Genomic DNA, 20,246 nt, shown 5'->3' on the forward strand with positions numbered 1-20,246 from the left:
GATATCTCTAATATAGTAATCTGAATATGAGTTATTCACTCTCAATTCTCTTTATAATCAATGAACTGAAATGGGAACTCTAGCAGTCATCTGACCTGTGCTAAGCATCTCCTTCAGGAAAAGATGAATCTCACAGTAAAAAAGATTCACCTTACCATATAAAATCATACTTTTCTCTGTTGACTGTGAGGATAGTGTAGATAACTAGTTCTATGTTACAAATAGTATAGTTTCACCTCTGTCTCAGAACTGCAGAAGAGAAAGAATTAACAAGATGATGTGAAGAGGCAGAAGGGCAGACTGAACATGGAAGGTCACAGGTGCAGGTGAAATTTAGAAGTAGGACAGGGCAAGTTCTGGGAAATGAAACAGTCCTGCAGGAAAGCTGATCTCTAGATGGACAGATGAACCAGTGGAAAACCTTTCTACACTCCATATGTCAGTTTCCTTTCCACTCTTAGAGATTAATCCAGGCTCAGAACAGCATTTATTGGAGAATATGAAGTTTAAGTGATTCTTATGATTACATTAACAACAAAATCAATTAATTCTAGTGTATTAATTTTGTTTTGAAGACCTGGAAATAATTTCTTAAGGAGTAAAGTCAGGGTATGTCCCTGGCTGTCTCTTAGAGTAAGTTCTGTATGTACTCCTCAGCCTGGACTTACCAGAGCACATCTTAGCTTCCTGCACACCTAGGTTGCATTTCCATGGGAGCATATAAATATATAAGGAGGTGGTTTCTTAAGTCTCATCCCAGCATGAAGCCAGAATTCAGGATGGGAATGCACCTGGAACTGGAAGCTGGGAAATGTTCTCAGGTACTGCAGTAAAGACCTATGCCTTCCTAAAATTTTCATTGTCCTGTTTATCCATATTTCATTCCATCTGCAGGACTGAACTACATAGTACCTCAACACTACTTATTTCCTTTATGAAAGCTGAAACGTCTTCCCTCTAAAGGAATACAGCAAAATTCAGCCTTAAGATGAAATTCTTGCAAGTATAGCTCTGTAAGAAACCTTTGAAGTTGTTAGTATCTGCCAATGGGCTTTTCTTTCACCTGTTTTCTGCCTTAAGTTGTACTGAAGGAAAATCAGGAAAGAGCCACGGTATATGGCAAAGTGGTGCTTCAGACTTATGATTTGGGCTTCATTATTCCTGTCTGTGACTTCTAGTTCAGCAGCAAACAGGATATCTTTTTAACTGGTAGGGGACAAAAACTGAAGAAAAGGGAGATTCTCTCCATCCTAGTTTTATTTTAAGTCAGCAATCTCAGCACTCATCACAGAGGACAATTTATTTGATTTCCATATTCTACCTCAAGATGTCATTGACATCTCCCACATTTCCTTCTACCCAAATCCTTCTCCAAATATATCTCTGCAAATCAGTAATAACCTTACAACATTGTAATTCAGGATGGGACTCACACTACCCAGTATCAGTCACACAAAAATTAAGCCTCTAATTTAAGCTACTCATCTATACTCTTTCTATAGTCACTGAAGAGAAAAATGAACTTCCAGGGCGTGATGTATTCCATCCTGAATTCTGGAAACATTTTTTTACCCATTTACTACAGCAGGACACAAATGTCTGTATTTTTGCTTAATTGCTTGCTTCCATGCCCAGACTGTCCTTTGATATGCAAGACCCCTCCCATGTTGTCATCAGCATGCTCTTTCTGAGAAATGGCTGAAAACCAGGTTTATGTGTGCCACGACGGCCACAGACTGGGAAGGCTTAGTTTGCAAAACTCTCAGAGGACTCCAGGTGAGCTGTTATCTTCTCATGCATGACTCACTGTTGTGGTTTAACCCTAGCCAGCAACCAAGCCCCACACAGCCACTCACTCTCTCCTCCCCGGTGGGATGGGGGAAAGAATCAGAGAGTAAAAGTGAGAAATCTCATGGGTTGAGATAAAGACAGTTTAATAGGGAAAGAAAAAGCCATGCATGCAACCAAAGCAAAGCAAGGAATTCTTTCACTACTTCCCATCGGCAGGCAGGTGTTCAGCCATCTCCAGGAAAGCAGGGCTCCATCACGCATAATGGTTACTTGGGAAGACAAACGCCATCACTCCAAACATCCCTCCTTTCCTTCTTCTTCCCCTAGCTTTACATGCTGAGAATGACGTCATATGGCATGGAATATTTCTTTGGTCAGTTGGGGTTGGCTGTCCCGGCTGTGTCCCCTCCCAACTTCTTGTGCACCCCCAGCCTCCTCGCTGGTGGGGTGGGGTGAGAAGCAGCAAAGGCCTTGACTCTGTGTAAGCACTGCTCAGCAATTACGAAAACATCTCTGCATTATCAACACTGTTTTCAGCATGAATCCAAAACATAGCCTCATACTAGCTGCTATGAAGAAAATTAACTCTATCCCAGCCAAAACCAGCACACTCACCCCGTGCCTTTGAAAGTGCACTACAGAGTGCATGTTCCCACTCCCATAAAGTACCCCAAAACAGGCAAAAGATTGCATGACTGTTGACTGCTAGTGCTAAGATACTGTTTGTCAGCACAACAGCAAGATCCTGTTTAGCTCAAAAAATCCTGTATCTTGGCAGGCATATTTTGGCATGCAGGACAGGGATGTTATTAATCACTAAGCGGAGGGAGGGCAGACATGAAGTATTTTGGGCATCTTATGGTAGAAAGACTTGAACAAGTCACTTAATCTAAAATACGGATTCTAAGGAAAGAAATGTCAAAGAAATATGCTGGAGAGAAACTAGATAGATAGGTTATTCCACTGAGAGGTGAAGTGTGTGTGCTCTTTCTCTGGAGGTGGTGTAAGTGCAGTTCAGAAAAGCCTCCTCTGAGCATGGCCTAAGTATACTTGATCCTGAGGTAGCTTCTAGATCTACATTTCTGTCTATGTAACAAAGAGTGAATACTGACCTTTTTCAAATTAATCAGAACCTGTTTGTTTTCTTGATGTTGTGTGAATACGAATTAAAGCCTAGTTCTGTTTGCATTTTGAAGTATTCTGTATGTTTTTCTACTGCACAGATTCAGCAGAAAAGCTTTGAAACCCAGTTGAATTGTGCAACACTGTGAAGCTTAACAATATTTGTCAGCTTAAAATACTTTGGTCTGGGGTTTTTTGCTGAAATTAATTCTACATGTTGGATACAGTATGATTTATAGATTCCCAAAATCTCTGGGATACTATAAAAAGTCTCCTGGTTTTTTTAAGGTTTTAAAAGTTTTCAACATAGGACTTGAGAATAAGACTGTCTTCAAATGGACCCAAGAATCTCCTTCAGTTTCTGCCATAGTGTCTGGTTCTCTTAGCTTCTGTCTCTCAGCTTTTAAAAATCAACTGCTAAGCAGTGAAATCTTGTGCCTAAGTTTCAAGGTAACTCCACAATGCTTTTATGACACTGCATTCTGCTTTTGGAAATAGTTCACTGTATGGAAAACCCCTCCCATGTGAGCAGGAATGGATTCCAAGTGTCCACCTATGAAGTTCAGAAATCTGTTCATCTGGTAAAGCTCATTTTTTAAAAGAAATGTCTGACTATAAAAGCCAGCTCCTTTCCTGAGAGCCTAATTATGAAGCAATTGTTCTTACAAGGCCTGAGAGCATTTTATTTTTAGTGAGTTTAATGATGCTACATGCTGGCAAGTTCAGGAGCATTTTGCAGGAAAAGCTGTATTCAGACTCTTTCTATAGCACCTACTTAGCAGTCTTAAGCATAAATCTTTCAGTATCCAATATAGAGGGACTCTTTCATCTACACTTTAATTGAGAGTGCTGTTTTCTTTATGAAAGGAAAAGAGACAAATAGTACTTGCTGTGTAGAATTATTATCTAGTATTTTAAAAGGTTTTTTTTCACTAGTTAAAATAGAGACATGCTAGAAGACTTACAGTTTACATGATATCAACATCAGGTTTGTGTGCAACAGTCATGGAATACAAAAGTCACAGCGCATAAATGATTTCTCTCTTCTGTAGGCAAGTATGAAATTGCAAAAATCACACCAAATATATCTGATGAATAGAAAATGTCCTGGCTGGCATTCTGCCTTATGTGAGGTAGTTGCAATGTCAAAGTAAAGAACTGTTTAACAAAATAAGCAAATATTAAAATAATCATGCATAACTTAAGACACACATTTCAGTTTAATGTGACTGCCCTTCTCCAGATGTAAGAGTGATCTTAATTTGCTATAGGTATGCCCGGTATTAAAACTATTACTGAACAACATCAACTTCCTCAAGGTTACATAAGCTTTAATTTATCTGTCTTGAAATTCAAACGTTAGCTAGTTTCTCTTAACTTATGTAAGTATCCTCCATATTCATTTAAATCTTTTAAGAAATTAAGGTACAGTTATGAATGCTATTTGCATGAATGAAAATGCTGCATCTTGGCATGCTCAGGTATACGAAGGGTGAGCCATATGTTGTCACGGTTGTGGTATGTATCCTCTAGATCTGACACACTACTGGACTGTTTAAATGGAAATAGCCTAGGCTGATGGAAAGTGAAATCAGTTTTCTCCAGTCCCTCAGAGGGACTAAAATTTAGAAGGTGGAAAAACTCAACACAAGAAAACAAAGGATTTAAGTATTAATGGTGGGTTTTACAAAACACAGCATCAGGGAGACATGTATGCTGCAACAGGGTATGCTCTCAGCCATGGTTCCTGTCCAGCCGCTATGTCTGGGCTTGCTCCTCAATATGGAGCAGGGAGCCTCAAAGGAAGATACCCTTCTCGGACCTGTCCAAATAAAAAGTCAGGAGATGGCCAGGGTTCACACACAAACTTAGGACTTGGGAAGCACTCCCAGGACCTGCAAGTTGGACATAGGCTCTAAGGCTCCCAAGCAGCTTGAGAGAAATGGAGCGGGACACTTGTAAACAAATGTGTGCTTTTCAGATAAGAGAAAAGTGGAAGGAGAGAGCCAAAAGAGAAAAAGAGAAGGAAATATATACTAGCATGGTATTCCTGAAGAAGAAATTATATACAGAATCAGAAGTCCTAGACTCTTTAGAGGATTCTTGGGTGATGAATTGCCTAAAGCAGGGGAACATGCACAGATCTTTTAGTGCTTTGTTCAGGTCTGTATATTTATAAAGTAAAAAATAACTCTTCTGGAGCCTGCATGTCTGTTTGCTTCATTTGCACATCTCCCTAAAGACAAAAAGTGTAAATCCTCCACAAGGCTGCAGAAAACTACATGGTTAAAGTAATGGGAAGTCTTAAAACATCCTGGAGCTCTTGGGTGGTGATGCACCAGATCTGCAGGGAAAATCCAAGGAATCTTTTGTGTTTCTTTTTTTTTTTAACTTAACCCAAGAACACTTCTGAGTTCCCGAAAAAGACAGGTGCCCCAGCTGAGCCCTGACTTCATACTGGAGTGAGACACACCTGTGTGCCAGCAAGTCCACGCACTGCCAGAGAGTTCAAGGAGAAAGTCAGTGTTATAGCCTGCTCAGAGCAAGAAAAGGACGAAGTTTCAGGAGCCCTCTGTGGTGGGACCTAAACAGAGCAGTGTACTGAAGGGCAGCCCTACCAGGCTGGGTGGCACCACAGAGAGAGCGAGCTTCTGGGCAATGGAAATTTTCTTCTATTACCCATTTTCTCCTATTACACATTCAAAACCCACTGACTTTAAACTAACAGGAAGAAGCAACACCTAGTACACTGGTAATCCCCAAAACTGCACCTATTCATCTTAAAAAAGGTATATTACGGTATTTTATGCATATCATATTGCTCACATAAGAGCATCAGTATTGTTTACATATTTTAATTGCATTTCATAATAATCTTCATTCTGCAGATGCCTAAGCTGAAGCTAAAAGAATTTGAAACCTTCTCAAAATGGTCATGTAGTTGCACTGAACTTAAAAGGTTAAAACTGCAGAAGTGATGGAAAGAAGACAAAAATAGTGGCCATAGATTCTGTATGAAAACTTGGAGACTCTGTTTTTTAACTTATGAAACATAAAGCCTGAAAACCTCAGAATAGTCTGAAGCTCATGACTCCTGTCATTGCAGTATTCTTTAGTCATTATAGCACTGATAGTAAGCTTAAAAACATATATATGAATACGTACAAATATTGGTTCTCAAGGAGGGATAGTCATGGCACTGAGAAAGTACTGGTATTTTCTGTAAAATGAATACTGATTTCTGCAACTTAAACTACCAGTATAAAAATGTAAAGTGGTATTTTTAGAAAATGTGAGTTTAAAATTAGGTTCCTAAAAGCATTATATCACAACCTCAATATTAACAACAATTTTCAGAACTGGTGAGTATCAGTGTCGAATGATTGCAGAGCAGTCCAGACTTCCTACTCTCTTTTGGTATTAGGTTTTTACAACGAGCAAAAATTAAGGCTGTAGCCAGAGTTAGGTATATAAAATCAGAAAATGAAGATCCGACATACTAACTGTATCATTCAGAAAAAATAAAATAATATCATTCAGTGTAAAGTAAGTGAAATAATGTTGCCAGGAATAATAGCCAAAGAGAACCCCAAGGAACCTGGTAAAGGACTTTGAGGCATGTGTGTTGCACCACTCAGAGAGAGTGTCAGTTTAGACAAATAATGAAACCAAAAAGAAAGCAGAAATTCACATAACAAAGTTGTGAATTCTAACTATAAAATTAACCTGTGGAATTATATTGTCTTATTCAATAAATATCCAATAAACTTTCAATTAAAATTTTGACAACAAAGATGTATAGCAAAGAAATTTTGGCAGCTGACAATAGCTCATTGTCGAAAACATTTAGGACTCTGCTTAGACATGGAAGTGGGACTCAGCACTTCACAGAAAGCAAAGTTTAGTGTCATGGGAAAATCTGCAAATGTCTTCAAGGACAAATGCTATACTGTCCAGAGAAAGGACAAAGAAGCTAACGCCTACAGGAACAGGGCTGGTTCTGCTCTATTTGGCTTGGCGTTACCCAGCCGGCATATATAGCCACCCAGCCAGTGCATGCATGGCCAAAAAACCAGCCACAGTACATGCTGCCTTTACTCCATGCAGTAGTTAAAGGGCAAGGGAGGGAAATGGGGTTGTTTCAGAAAGGAAACTGAGGGGAAAAAAGAGCTGAGAAAGCAAGCCTCCACAGGCAAAAGGACTTAACAAGAAAAAATATTTAAAATGATCCTATGTCAAAGACATGTTACTTGGAGGGAGAAACAGAAGCTGCAGGAATCTTAAGCAGGGAAGATTTCAGTCTGCAGGGTTAAGTTTTAAATGCCAGCAGCCATGGCTGCAGCACATCTAAATAGCTTATTTGATAAAGAGATGGTTTAGCTGAAGCATCGTTTCCCAGCACTTGGCTCATAAACAACAGGAACTCAGACACAGAGAAAAACAGGTCAAAACAAAGACACAAACAGTCAGGCCAACCAGTATATATTTTACCCAAAGCAATTGCTTTCAAAATTTACTTCTCTCTCCCATTACTTCTGCTCCTGGAGTCCATGTTTCTACTTGCATGTCCACAGACACTAGCTTACCAAGCATTGGCATCTACATTGCTTTGATTTGCACTCCCTGCTCGACAGCATCTTTTTCTCTCATTCCTCAATTCCAAGCCAAATATAATTAGCCCAGATAGTCAGCAGCACCAGTTTCCAAATGCATTGCCAGGTCTCAGTTCTCTCACATTCTCTCCCTTCTGTGATTACCCCAAGAGCATCCCTCTTGATCTTTTCATCAAGGCTATATGTAAGCAGATTCTTTCTAAAGTTTCACTCTCTAAAACACAGATTCTTCCAGATTGCTAAAACTGTCACCCAGGCTCATCTCACCGTGCATCTCAATTACTGCAACGTTCTCCCTCAGCCTGGACGAATGTAATCTGTCATCTTTGGTATCCTTTCAAAATGCCGCTGTGAAGTTCATTTTCTGAGCCCATCATCTGTCTGTGTCGTTCTAACCTATGCATCCATCCATTGGATACCCTTTCCCTACCTCATCAGTTATAGCTACTTACTTTCATTTCCAAGAAATTTCAAAGTCTAATTCATCCCCCTTCAGCCCTCTCCAAGCATTTCTTATTCTGTATCCAACAGCTCATTATGCTTGCCCTCTATGTCTGACTTGTTAAATGCGAGGATCTTTGTTCTTTCTGTGTCATACTTCTCTGTAAACATCCCTGAATGAATAGTATGAGACAATTGAAAATACTATGTTAATTGTCTGAGTCCAAGATTAGAAGCACTGAGGTTCTGAATTCAAAATGCTGTAACAGTAAAGCTGGGTGAATAACTTGCAGCATGGAATTTATTTAATGAATTTTGCTTAATTTTCTGTTTACAAAATGGTGAATTTGGTATTCAGAAGTACTCACCAAATAATCTTTGCAAATTATTCTTGCCATGTTGCTTAAAACCAAGCAAATTTGAAAATTGATCTGTTTTGATGTATATATAGGTCACATGATAAATTTCTGTAGCCTAGTTACAGGAGTATATCTTAGAGGCAGGCTGTGGGTACAAATACTGGTGATTACATATCTAAAATTCACTGCCTGACAATAACTTCTAAAATTACAGTTGTTGTGGTGGTGATCATTCCTAGCAATAAACTTAGCTTCCAGAATATCATCCAAAACAAAAGAAAAAGATATAAACACACAAGCTATTTTTATTTTAAAATGCAAATGCTTTTTCAAAAGAATTGTCATTTTATTTTAAGCCTGATTCTCTAAGGAAAAGAAAAAGAGTTCATTGCCTGAGTTTTGTCTTTCTATAATGCTCAACTGAGTCATTTTCACTTAATCCCACAGTAACTTTTTTAGACTTCTGTTTAAAAAACAAATGAAAAAAAGATTTGGGGGGAGAAAAAAATGGTACATATAGCTCCAAAATAGCCACAGTGCACACTGCCTTGCTCATGGGTGGGCTGTGGAAGGAAGCAGGGGACATGTAGGAAGGTGCAGGGGACATGGGGGAGTAGGGAGACGGAAGAAAACCCAGGATGAAAGGATCTGAGAAAGAACTGGCTATATTAAGGCAGTAACAGTGGAGAAAGGGTGTTAGAGGTGTAAGACATCCTTCCATAGAAAAACAGGTTTTGTTTATTCCTCTGTTCATAGAATTACATGGGGGTCTTAACTTTTTGGAGTGTTTATTCCTTTTCTGAATGCATAAATCTTACCTTGCCTATCTCAGCAGCCGTCATCTTATTTCACTGGTCAGGACAGTATTTCCATACAGTAACATCTTACTATCTAAAGTTGCTCAACGCCAGGTGAAAGGCAGAAAGCCATGGTCTAAATGATATAATATTCATGACCTATGTATAAATATTCCTTCTTAGTCTTCTCACAGGACTCAATCAACCTTCCTTCCAAACAGGCCATCGAGTTTTACATACTTTATTTCCTATTCCCATGCAACCATAGTTTTCAACAAAGAATGTCCTGAATGCCTCAAAACAGCTAACTAAAATTAATCATCTGGGAAAGCACTAACTACACCCATGTAGCAGATACAGCATGTGAAACAGGATCACTAGATATCACTCTTGACTCTGGGTCAGAAGTTCCTCGAGTCCCGTTCTCAGAGCTGGCTCGAGATGCAGTGCAGCAACATCAGATTAATACAAACTGAGATCAAACTTCCAATCTTTTCTGACTATATCACTGTAACAATTTTCAAATGAGGGTTGGTACCTTCCATTGTAGTCTTCTCCCAACACGGCCTTTGGCTTCTGAGCATTAGTAATACAAACCCCTAGCCCAGGAGCACAAAACTTATTTACAGTGTGATCTTTTACTTTGGTATAGTGTCCTACCAACCTGTATCTGTACTATGTTCAGTTCTATCTGTGGTATGTATTGTAACTTTTCAGCCACAATTATTATTTAGGTGGGTAATTAATATTTTTGGATGCCTTTTCAAGTGTATTAGAGGCTAAAAATGAAAGGGACAGCACTCTTGTGAAGACCTTTTCTCTATAGCCTATCAACAAATACTATTTGAAACAGTTTGAAAACATGATTTAGTTTGCAAGCCTCAGACAGAAAATGAAGTCAATATATAATTTTACAACTACATTTTTTCTCTTTAGTGCATTCAGTTATAAAAAGAAATTTGCTCTGCTTTTCCTATCACAAAATTAAAGGTATTCCATACACAAAACATATTCTCTGTAGATTTCACAGGTTAATTACACAGATAATATCTTAACCGCATTTATTAAATTCTACCTCCCCTCTTTTTTCTCTCAAATACATACTGGACATCAAATCCACTGAAGAGAAGTGAAGGTGATGAAGTCTGTAACAGGACCAACACGTGACATCTCCTTTTCTGCAGAGTAGTAAAGGAGCATGGCACCCCAGTGCCATGTCCCACTCACTCCATTTACTACGAATGGACATCTGCTGTCCTCTTCCTGGTTTTCAGTGGAAGTTTAAATCTCTTATAATTTTTTTTTTAGTGAATGCTCTGCTTTTTATGGAAAATTTGAATTCTTTCAGGGGAAAGATAAGTGCCTAGACCCTAAACCATTCAAGTTTCAGCTGAAACAGGAAGTACTTGACTGCCTTCCAGGAGCTGCAGCTTGAGCTAGGATCATCACTGTGCACTTCACCATCCTTAGGACACTGTGGCTGATGTGTCACCTAAAGGAAACTAGGCTATAATACAGGAGGTGTGTGTTCCTATAGGAAAATGGGAATATGAGGCATATATTCCCATGGGGGGAACCATGATGACAGCTCAGCATCAAAGTATTTGATTTTCAATGGCCATATTTCAGTTCTACTTTTTTCATGCGAAACAAGAATATTGCCTTTCCGTTTTTATACGGAAGGCCTGTAATTTAGGAAGATGGCTACTGGGACTTTTTTCTATCTTAGTTTCAATTAGATTTTGCTAACTTAGGACTTGAGCTATTACCTTATAGATGTCCAGGAATCCACACTGATGGTCAAACCGCGTGTAGAGTTCATTCAGCATGCTGATGACCTGCATGGGCGTGCACTGTGCACAGATGGCAGTGAAGCCAACAATGTCTGAGAAGAGCATGGTGACATCATCAAACTTCCTGGCCTGAACCTGCTGCCCCTGCCACAACTGCTGAGCCACTTCTTCAGGGAAAATAGAAATAAGGAGATCTACTGTTTTCTTTTTCTCCTCTTCCAGGGCTTGGTGTGTGCATTCTAGCGTTGCCTTCAGCTTATCCATTCGTTTTTTCAAGCCATCCTGGGCTTTTGCTTGCTCCCCAACCAATATGACATCACGAGTAGCATCATGGATAGGTATGTCCGAAAGATGGAGGCCTCGGCCCATCAGTTCATCCAGCTTGTCCACACAGGGGGAACCCAGAAACAAAATCGAATTCGATTCTGGCACATGAATCATTTGTCCTTTAATTTCCATCACCTGCAAAATAAAAATAGGGTTTAGAAAAGGTAAAATTAGCTGATGGATGTGGATCCCCATTCTACTTTCCCCATCTTTCCTCTTCAGCTAAAATAATAAACTGTTGCCTTTTATACAGAAGCCTCTTACATTCACCTATTCAAGTAATGAGACTCACATAGTTTACTCACCAAGGTGAGTCAGAAAATAGCCAATACTGACACAAAAGTATTCCCAAATCAGATGTTGGATTCTATTTCAACCCAATTAAATAAGAAAGCAACCACAACAACATGTATTTCTCAGAATGGTGTGTAAACAATGCTTCTAAATTTTGCTCCTGGAATGTACCTGGCCTTAAAAGCAAATTCCAGAGTAGCTGGAAATGACAAAAAGCACAAAATTAAAGGGAAATTACAACTATCTGAAAGCAGGTTAGTGAAATGGTGAAGTAGCTTCCACTCTTTTTCAGTAAAACAGCTACTAAGTCAAATGTGGCCATATTATAGAGGAATCAAATAAGAACAGACATGAGAAAGAACTCCATAAAATAATGAATGGCATGGAAAAAGTGTACCAGTGCTCCTATTTCCTATTTGCCTTCTCATACATGCAGCAGAGTTGAAGGCTGACATTCTGTTAGAGCCTGCAGATTTCTTGGTGATGTAGATTCATGTAATTTGTATTTGCAGAATAGAAGAAGCAACAGTAGGAAAGGAGCAGCAGATGGTTCGTCACACTGGTTTATAGATTTTGCATTTGCCTGTTAAACAGCTAGATGTTTTGAGTGCTGTCCAGTGGTTAATGCCAATGAGGCCCTGGCTTCTTATGTCTTGCTCCATGATGGCAGTTGAGCACAAAACTACCAGACTGAAATGGACATTGAAAACCAACTGCAATGACATATTTGACATTTGGGGCTACATATATTCTGATTTTTATTAACTTACTCGGGTCACACAAAAGTAGCTGTCAAATACTGCAAAGGACATTTCTCACCTGAATATAGTATTTAAAAAACAAAAACAAACAAACAGAAAACTAAGATGAACGTGTTTTGTTTAAGCAGAAAATAATTAAATTGGATAAACTGAATCTCTTTGTAAATACAGCCTACCATAGCCTCTGCCATGAAAAACAATCATCATTAATGTTTTCATTCCAGGACTGCACAAAGACCAGGGCATTACTGTGCTAGGTGATCTAAAAAACCCACAGTCCTTACCCCAAGGATCTCATAGTCAAAACAGGCACAACACACAAACCTTGTGCATCTAAGCACAGTGTTAGGCACCATAATGCCTTAAATCTGTATTTTTCTATTCCACACAATCCACTGAAATAAAAAGGTCTCCTCCAGTCACCCTTTCTTTCAACATGTAGGCACTCCCTCACTCTCACATGATTCACTTTATCATTTAATCCTTCTTCCATCCATAATCCTTCCAAGAGGAAAATCTCAATCAGAGACTCCAGAGGTGTCTGCAATAACGATGTGATTTAAGTGTCCACAGGCCTGGAAGCTCCTGCTGACCTGACAGCTACCCCTACATGGTACTTTCCATGTTTGGGGGAGATGTTGGGAAGCTCCTGTTTCTATTAGGGATTTCTTACATCAGATAATACGCTGTCACTGCAGATCTTACTGTCAACATGGGGACTGAGTCTACCCTGTCTCCATGCCCCTCTGCCTCGATATCCCATCCTGCTAGCAACCCAAAAGATGTAACTTCTGATGTCAGCCTGGGAACTCAGCAAATGAAAGTAAATGAAAGTAATTAAAATTGTCAATTTTCCTAATTTATGTTCCCACACTTCTACTAATATTTACGTTTCTAAGCCTTGTTTCCTCAGCTTCGTTCTGGGACAGCCATGTCTGTGAGAAAGCTAGTCAGCTACCTAGATTTCGTGCTCCAAGACTAACTGTTCCTTTTAATTTTTAAAACATATGGCTCCCTGCTCAAAACATAAGGGAAATAGGTGCTTTCTTCATGCGTGCAGCCTCACACTTTCAAAGGGCACATACGAAATTGTTTTAACTCTGAAGTACAAATTGTCAAATCTGAAATACATGGTATGGCATTTCTAAATTCTCTTCTTATTTTGTTCCCCTTTGCCAGAGAGTTTTTCTGTTTTCTGTTCCTAGAACTTCACTGGTGTGCAAAATAAGTGTATCTCATATTATCACTTCTCTGTTCCACCTCCAGGTGAAAATAGGGTGTCAGCTCAGGAGGAGAGAGCATGACCACAGACCCTGGCTGAGCCAGCCCGGCCTGGGGGTGGGCTGCTCGTCAGCAAGGCAAGGCACCTGGCTTGGAGCCGTGTTTCCTCTGTTAACCTGCTGTGAGACTAGAAGAAAATTAATGCATCCCTCTGTGCTCCTGCTTCGCCTTTGTCAATTATTTGAGGTGTTAAACAATTTGATGTGATCTCTGTCCGTGTGAACATATTGTGCCAACCTTCCCCGGGTGGATTCTTCTCAGAAAACACTGATCGAGTGAATAACATACTAAACAGGCACTCTAGAGTCCTCTGCTCTGCTTCTGGGTAACCCTAGGCAAATTATCAACTCTGAGCGGTTATTTGGCCTTTCAGCACAGCAGGGACAATGATATTGACCACCCCATAACACACTTTGAGTCTTACGTGTGAGAAGCAATAGAAGACACAGACAATCCTGTAAAATGTCTAACTAATAACCTGTTCTTCTGCCCAAGTGAGCTGAGCCCCTGCTTCAACAAGGTTGAGCGTTTCTAGAGCATTGTTAGAAACTTTTGCAAAGATATCCTCCCCACACAACTGCTTTGTTTCCTAAAAGTGTCAAAGGTTCAGTGCTATTTTGGACTTATCCCCTGAATATTATTATCATTTGCTCTGCTTAACAGGAATTGTTGATGTTTCCTATCACTCCTTTCATGTTACATTAGTGATTCTGATGTCCTGCTCTCTCTTGATGACTGAGGGGTTTCTTTAGAAAATGGCCTGCTAGTCTCTTCAAGTTGCCAAATCAGTGAACTGGACAGCAGAAGCAAAGGTGCCCCAGCTTGCCTGGGGAGAAACACTCAGGTCTTCTAAAGCACAACAGTAGAGAAGAGCTAAGACTGCATCACTCTTCTCAGTTTTTGCAAAGTACTTTCCAAAGAAGTTTCTGAGATGATTCCGATTCTTTCTAGAGGACTTCGGTCTGCAACTGTGATCCAGCATAACCTCCAACTCTTTTCTTTGGACTCTCTTGCTTCTTATATCCTTCTCCGTATCTTAAAGTATAACTAACTGAATGAAATGGGACATCAGATTTGCCTGAAGCTTGCCATAGCAAGTCACACTTCTGGGCATCTCCTCAGAGCTGGACTGCTTTACACCTGGACCATAAGCCTATAGGCAATCAGGATTACATCATCTATCTTTCTTGTAAGCAGGGAAAGATTGAAACATTTCTGTCATCAGTTGTATTTCACTACTGCTACATTTCATCGCTTTCCTGTCTCTTTAATTTTATTCTCATTGAATAAAATGAGAATAATTCCACTGTTTTCAGAGGACATTCTCCTGATCTACAGTGGTATAAGAGAACATTTTGAAATGACCAATTACACGTCATATTTTATGGGATTACGTAGCTGTGAAATGATGGTGCAGCCTAAGTAGCTCTAGGATGAAAAACAAAAAAACTATCATTGCTGAATTTTACTTTCACTGCAAACCCACTGCAAAGAAAGGGGAGCAAACAGAAGAGGCCTTGCTTCTCAGGAACTCTTTCAGCCTCTTTCCCCAAAGACCCACCAAGGGAACACTGACAGACTCGAAAGCTGCTGTTTGAGAACACGAGAGAGTCTCCTGCTGTGCTGTAGACCAACAGCTACTTCATTAGGTACACAATATCCAATGCTCTGCGTGCTCTGGATGCATGCCACCCTAGGATTAAGTATGGATCAAAAGCTTATGAATCAAATGCCAATTCCACTGCCTAGTCTTTAAGGAAAAGCATGGGGAAAAGCCTCATTTGTTGCACTGATGGAAGACAATACTTCTCTGTGCAAAGAAGACGGGCGTTTTGGAATACTGATTGAGAGAAGGTGTACACACCTTCTGGAAAATATTAAGGGAAATATGAGACTGTATTTTTGAGAAAGAATTGGGGGTTTAAAAAATAATTTTCTTCATCATTAGGCCACGCCATGTATTCTGCAGCCTCTGCAATGCACAAATTTTAATGGAGCTGCTGCTTTCACTTTGTTCAGTACATAATTCCTCCCAAGCTGTGATTATAGCCTTCTTTTTTTAGAGTTTTTTATTGGGAGTAGGTTAGGAAACTTACAGTGCTAGGCTACACTTTTGTAAACAGTTACACATGCATGCTTGACTTCATACAATGAACAAATTCAATGCTGCTTCTTTATCAGGCCCATAATTATTTAGAGGACTGGGAAGACTGGGGGAAAATCAGTTTATGACAAATCAACCTGGACACCACCATCACTTAGAGGTATGAAGAAAATAACATAAGGTCAGGGAAAAAAAAGCATCACTGCACAGTGAGGATGAGAGTATAGGGTATCTTTTAGAAAGGTGAGCCAGCTGCTAGCCTAAATTTTAAAACAGCTGGATTCACTTCTCTGAATGTCCTATAGGATACATGGCAGCATCTCAGGGACATTTACAGCAAGATATTCCAAAGTATTTGAGAGGTTAGGGGCTTAGGAGATTTTGTGAGCACTGGACAAGGTAACAGGACATTTCCAGAAAGAAATGTAATGACTCTTCTTGTCATGTTTCCAGGTGACACATCTAGAAGAAGGGCTGCAAGTATGATGGACAACACTGGAATTCAAAAAAAATCTCTTAAATTGGAGAAATGGGCTAAAAACAAAATTCAAAACAAGGGCAAGAAATATGCTTAGGCAGAAATAATTAAATGCAAAAAATACAGGCAGGCTAACAGTTCCTAAGAAGATGGCCCAGAGTCTACGGAGTGGAACAGATGAATGTAAGCCAACAAGTCACGCTGTCATTAAGAAAGAAAACACTGTACAGGACTATGCAAACAAGAATATAACTTGCAAAACACAGGAAGTAATCCTTATGCTCTGACCACCAGTGTTCAGGCCCCAGACAGGCAAATCTGTTCCTGTTTGGTATAACAAAGTGGTGGATCAATTGGAGAGTCTGGTGAAGAGCAATGAATGTGATGAAAGGTCTAGAAAATACGACCTACAAAAAAATTTGAAAAAATTTGATGGTTTACCCCAAAGAAGAAAAAATCTCAGGGTGGGGATATGAAACTCTTCAAATACACTAAGAGCTGATGCAAAGAGGTCAGACTGTTCTACAAATCCAGTGGGAAAAGCTTTGCAGAAAAGGACTTGGGGGTCCTGGTGGACACCAAGTTGAACATTAGCCAGCAATGGGCCCTTGCGTCAAAGGCAAACAGTACTCTGGGCTCCATTAGGAGGAGTGCTGCAGCAGGTCGAAGGAGGTGATCCTTCCCCTCTGCTCAGCACTGGTGCAGCCACACCTGGAGTACTGCGTCCAGTGCTGGGCTCCTCAGTATAAGAGAGACATGGACATGCTGAAGAGTATCCAGCAAAGGGCCACAAAGATAATTAAGGGACTGGGGCATCTCTCCTATGAGGAAAGTCTGAGAGAGTTGGGACTGTTTAGCCTGGAGATGAGAAGGCTCAGGAGGATCTTATCCAGGTACACAAATACCTGAAGAAGGGAAGGTGCAAAGATGACGGAGTGAGGCTCTTTTCAGTGGTTCCCAGAGACAGGACAAGAGGCAATGGGCACAAACTGACACACAGGAGATTCCCTCTGAACATCAGGAAACACTTTAGAGGGTGACCGAGTCATAGATGCCTACGCTGGTCAGATGAGTCTACACCCTGTCAGAATAAACTTACTTCATAACAGTAAAGATAATCCTGTGTATTTAAAGACACCTAAATGCCATTATATAAGTACATTGAGGGAAATACAAGTATAAGTCCTCTATTGGTCTAACAGATTTCTATTTTAAATGCTCCAAGTCTCAATTCAATTAGTTAAACAAAAACTTGATATGCCCGTAAAGTTAACTCTGCTCTGTGGTTGGCTGACCACCAACACAGGCAGAACACGACTCTGACCTTCAACAGAGAAAAAGGAACAGCCATTACAACCTCTCTAATACTCTAGCTCTGCTTGTAGAGCGAGGTAAGTCAGAGCCACAGCCAGCAGAACTAACTGTGGAGAAAGATTCATGCAAATAAGAAAAATTCATATTCAAATGAAGCCTGATTCACTATCTTATCTGTAGACAAAAAAAAAGGCATCTAAATTCAATATAAAAATCATAACAAAACACCAGTTTCCATTACACCTATGTTTTATTGAAAAAGCTAAGAGAAATATATATCATCTCCACAGAAATGAAAAAATATTTTTTCAATCAATGCCTAATGCAATTGAATAAACTAGTCAGCATTTGCTCAGCACAACTCAAGATGTGCTCAGATTCTAGCGAAAGTATAACTCAGCATTTGCTTAGAAGTTTGGATTTCCAGCTCAATGCATTGTCAAAAGAACATTATTCCACACAGCAGCAAAGTTACTGTTACAAATTTCTGGTTATTTATAGAAATCCCTGGGGTGTTACATAATGCGCAACAGTCTCCAGACCAAAATGACCAAATTTAACATTTTCTGTACATCGCAGATACTTTGTGAACATAGAATGGCAGCATGAATATTGCAGGGAACCCACCTTTAGATAATCCAAAAATTTGGTGGGAATACATTCATGTTCTATAACATAAAAGAGAGAGTGATAATGAGAGAACCATTAAAATCCTTCAGTTGTAAACTTGGACCTCCAAAGCGATTTCTTGATATCAAAAGGTTAACAGTGTGGCAGATTAAAGCAAACAAATTAGGGTTAGATAGGACCTTCTCCACATGAAGCATAGGTATGCATGGCAAAGTATGGAGCCACCTGTAAGTAAATGTGAAAGGGGAAGAGGTAATGGAGATGGCTCTGTCCTTTGCACATTAGTCTGTCAAAGCAACTAGATGAACAAAAGGAAACAGTGATTACATCTGAAAAGATCATGACAATTTACAATTTCTTCTTTCTTGCTTCAAGACACAGAAGTTGCTTTTAAGATGGTACTCCAGACTGCTCCTTGGATAAGTCCAAGATAAACCTAGCCCTGAGGCATAAAAATCATGGGAAAATGATTCCTTCGAAGGAACCCCTTTCTTCACAAGGTAGCAAAGAGCCACAACTGAACCCTATGTATGCCTGAGTCAGTTCCCCTCACAAATGCTCCGAAGCAGAAGAGTGGATGAACTCAACATGGCAGACAGGCAGAGCCGCCTGACAAGGTGCTGGTGCCAGGCTGCATGGCACGAAGGAACAAAAGATAGTTGCTAAAACAAGAGGAAGAAACTCACTGGTGTTTCCAAGATCATTTCAAAATCCCTTTTAAAGTCAACACGCTGAGATTAGATTGGATTTTTTTTCATGAATAAATACCTTCATACACTTAAAAACGAACTGTCAGGGTCCTGAAGGCACCATTGGCCTGACTGTCCCTGCCCAGTCCCCGGGGCTCCCCCCACCCTGCCCACAGCCCGCGATCCCACGTCAGCCCCCTGGGGCTGTCAGTCCCTGCCTCAGCGGTGCTGCAGTAGGACCAATCTCCAGCTCTCACAGCCCTGCCCTGCCCGGCCACAGGCCCCGCTGGGCCGGGCCCATCCTTGGGCCCAAGGCCCAGCCCAGTCTTGGCCCTTCCCCATCCCCAGGGAGGTGCCAATACCCGGTGCTGGGGCTGCCCCCAGGCTGCCCCGCTCCTGGCTTGGGCGCTTGGGATGGGCCCTGGCTGCCAGGTCCTGCCCGTCCACCCTGGGGACCCCCACGGCTCCCGGCACCCAGGGAGGCCTGACCCCTGCTGTACCCTGACAGCATCCCAGAAAAGATTTCACCTATAACGTCTGTCAGAGTTCAAGGAGCGTCTGGACGACGCTCTTAGTCATATGGTTTAGTTTTAGGTAGTCCTGTGAGAAGCAGGGAGTTGGACTCGTTGATCCTTGTGGGTCCCTTTCAACTTGAGATATTCTATGATTCTACAATTCTATGTTTTTCCTTTCACTGCAAATCTATTTAATCCCTTAAGACTGCTTTCAGGTTGCACACACTTTGATTAGCGTGGTAGATTTTTAGGTATCAATAATACATCTCTCTGCTGCTTTATTAAAAGCCAGGATACCCTATGCAGATATACAGCTATCCACCTTACTCCAACAACACAGACCTAAAAATTTACAGCATCAGAGTGGAAAAAATCTGTTTGTATTGGTCAGGAGCAGAGCAGTGAAAACAATTTTCAGGGAAATGCCCATTTGTTTAGCCTAAGATCTTTCTCTCCAATGCTCTGATTAGATTGCTTCTGGCAACCACGTGGAGCTGGCCTGGCTCTTCATGGATGGTGGAGTTTAGAAACTGTAGAATTTCTGCTCTCAGACCAGTACACAGCACCTGAAGTTACAGACTGTAGAAGCCTCATGCAACTTCTCAATGAGATCTATATTCTTGAAATAAAGTTTAAAATGGACAGGAGAATTAACTGCTCTGAGAAGCTGCAGATTCTGGGGACATTCCAGCTTATGGGATATATCACCATTTTTTCATATAACTTTGAGTCATCGAAGAGCCTTTTTTAAAAAACTGAAAACCAGAAGCCCTGCTGCTTGACAGGAACTATGAGAACGGTGGTAGCAATAAACATGCTCCAAACAGGAGGTCTCCAAGCCACCCACTAGTATTAATTTCGCATTTCAACCAAAGCAAAATGCATTTTTTGTACTTACAACCCCACTGGTTTGATTACAACAAATCAATCAAAGTGT

The 20,246-nt window shown here is 40.5% G+C and overlaps 1 protein-coding gene across 1 annotated transcript in view; it reads right to left on the reverse strand.

Moving 5' to 3' along the window:
* Window positions 1–20,246, reverse strand: part of GUCY1A2 (guanylate cyclase 1 soluble subunit alpha 2) — a 162,226-nt gene that overhangs the window by 57,305 nt on the left and 84,675 nt on the right. Inside the window, exon 5 of the mRNA XM_050905388.1 lies at window positions 10,893–11,378. Coding sequence (XP_050761345.1) covers window positions 10,893–11,378 — 486 coding nt within the window. The remainder of the gene's footprint in view (window positions 1–10,892; window positions 11,379–20,246) is intronic.

The sequence above is a fragment of the Gymnogyps californianus genome, chromosome 1 (genome assembly GCF_018139145.2).
Source record: "Gymnogyps californianus isolate 813 chromosome 1, ASM1813914v2, whole genome shotgun sequence".
In the NCBI taxonomy this organism is placed as follows: domain Eukaryota; kingdom Metazoa; phylum Chordata; class Aves; order Accipitriformes; family Cathartidae; genus Gymnogyps; species Gymnogyps californianus.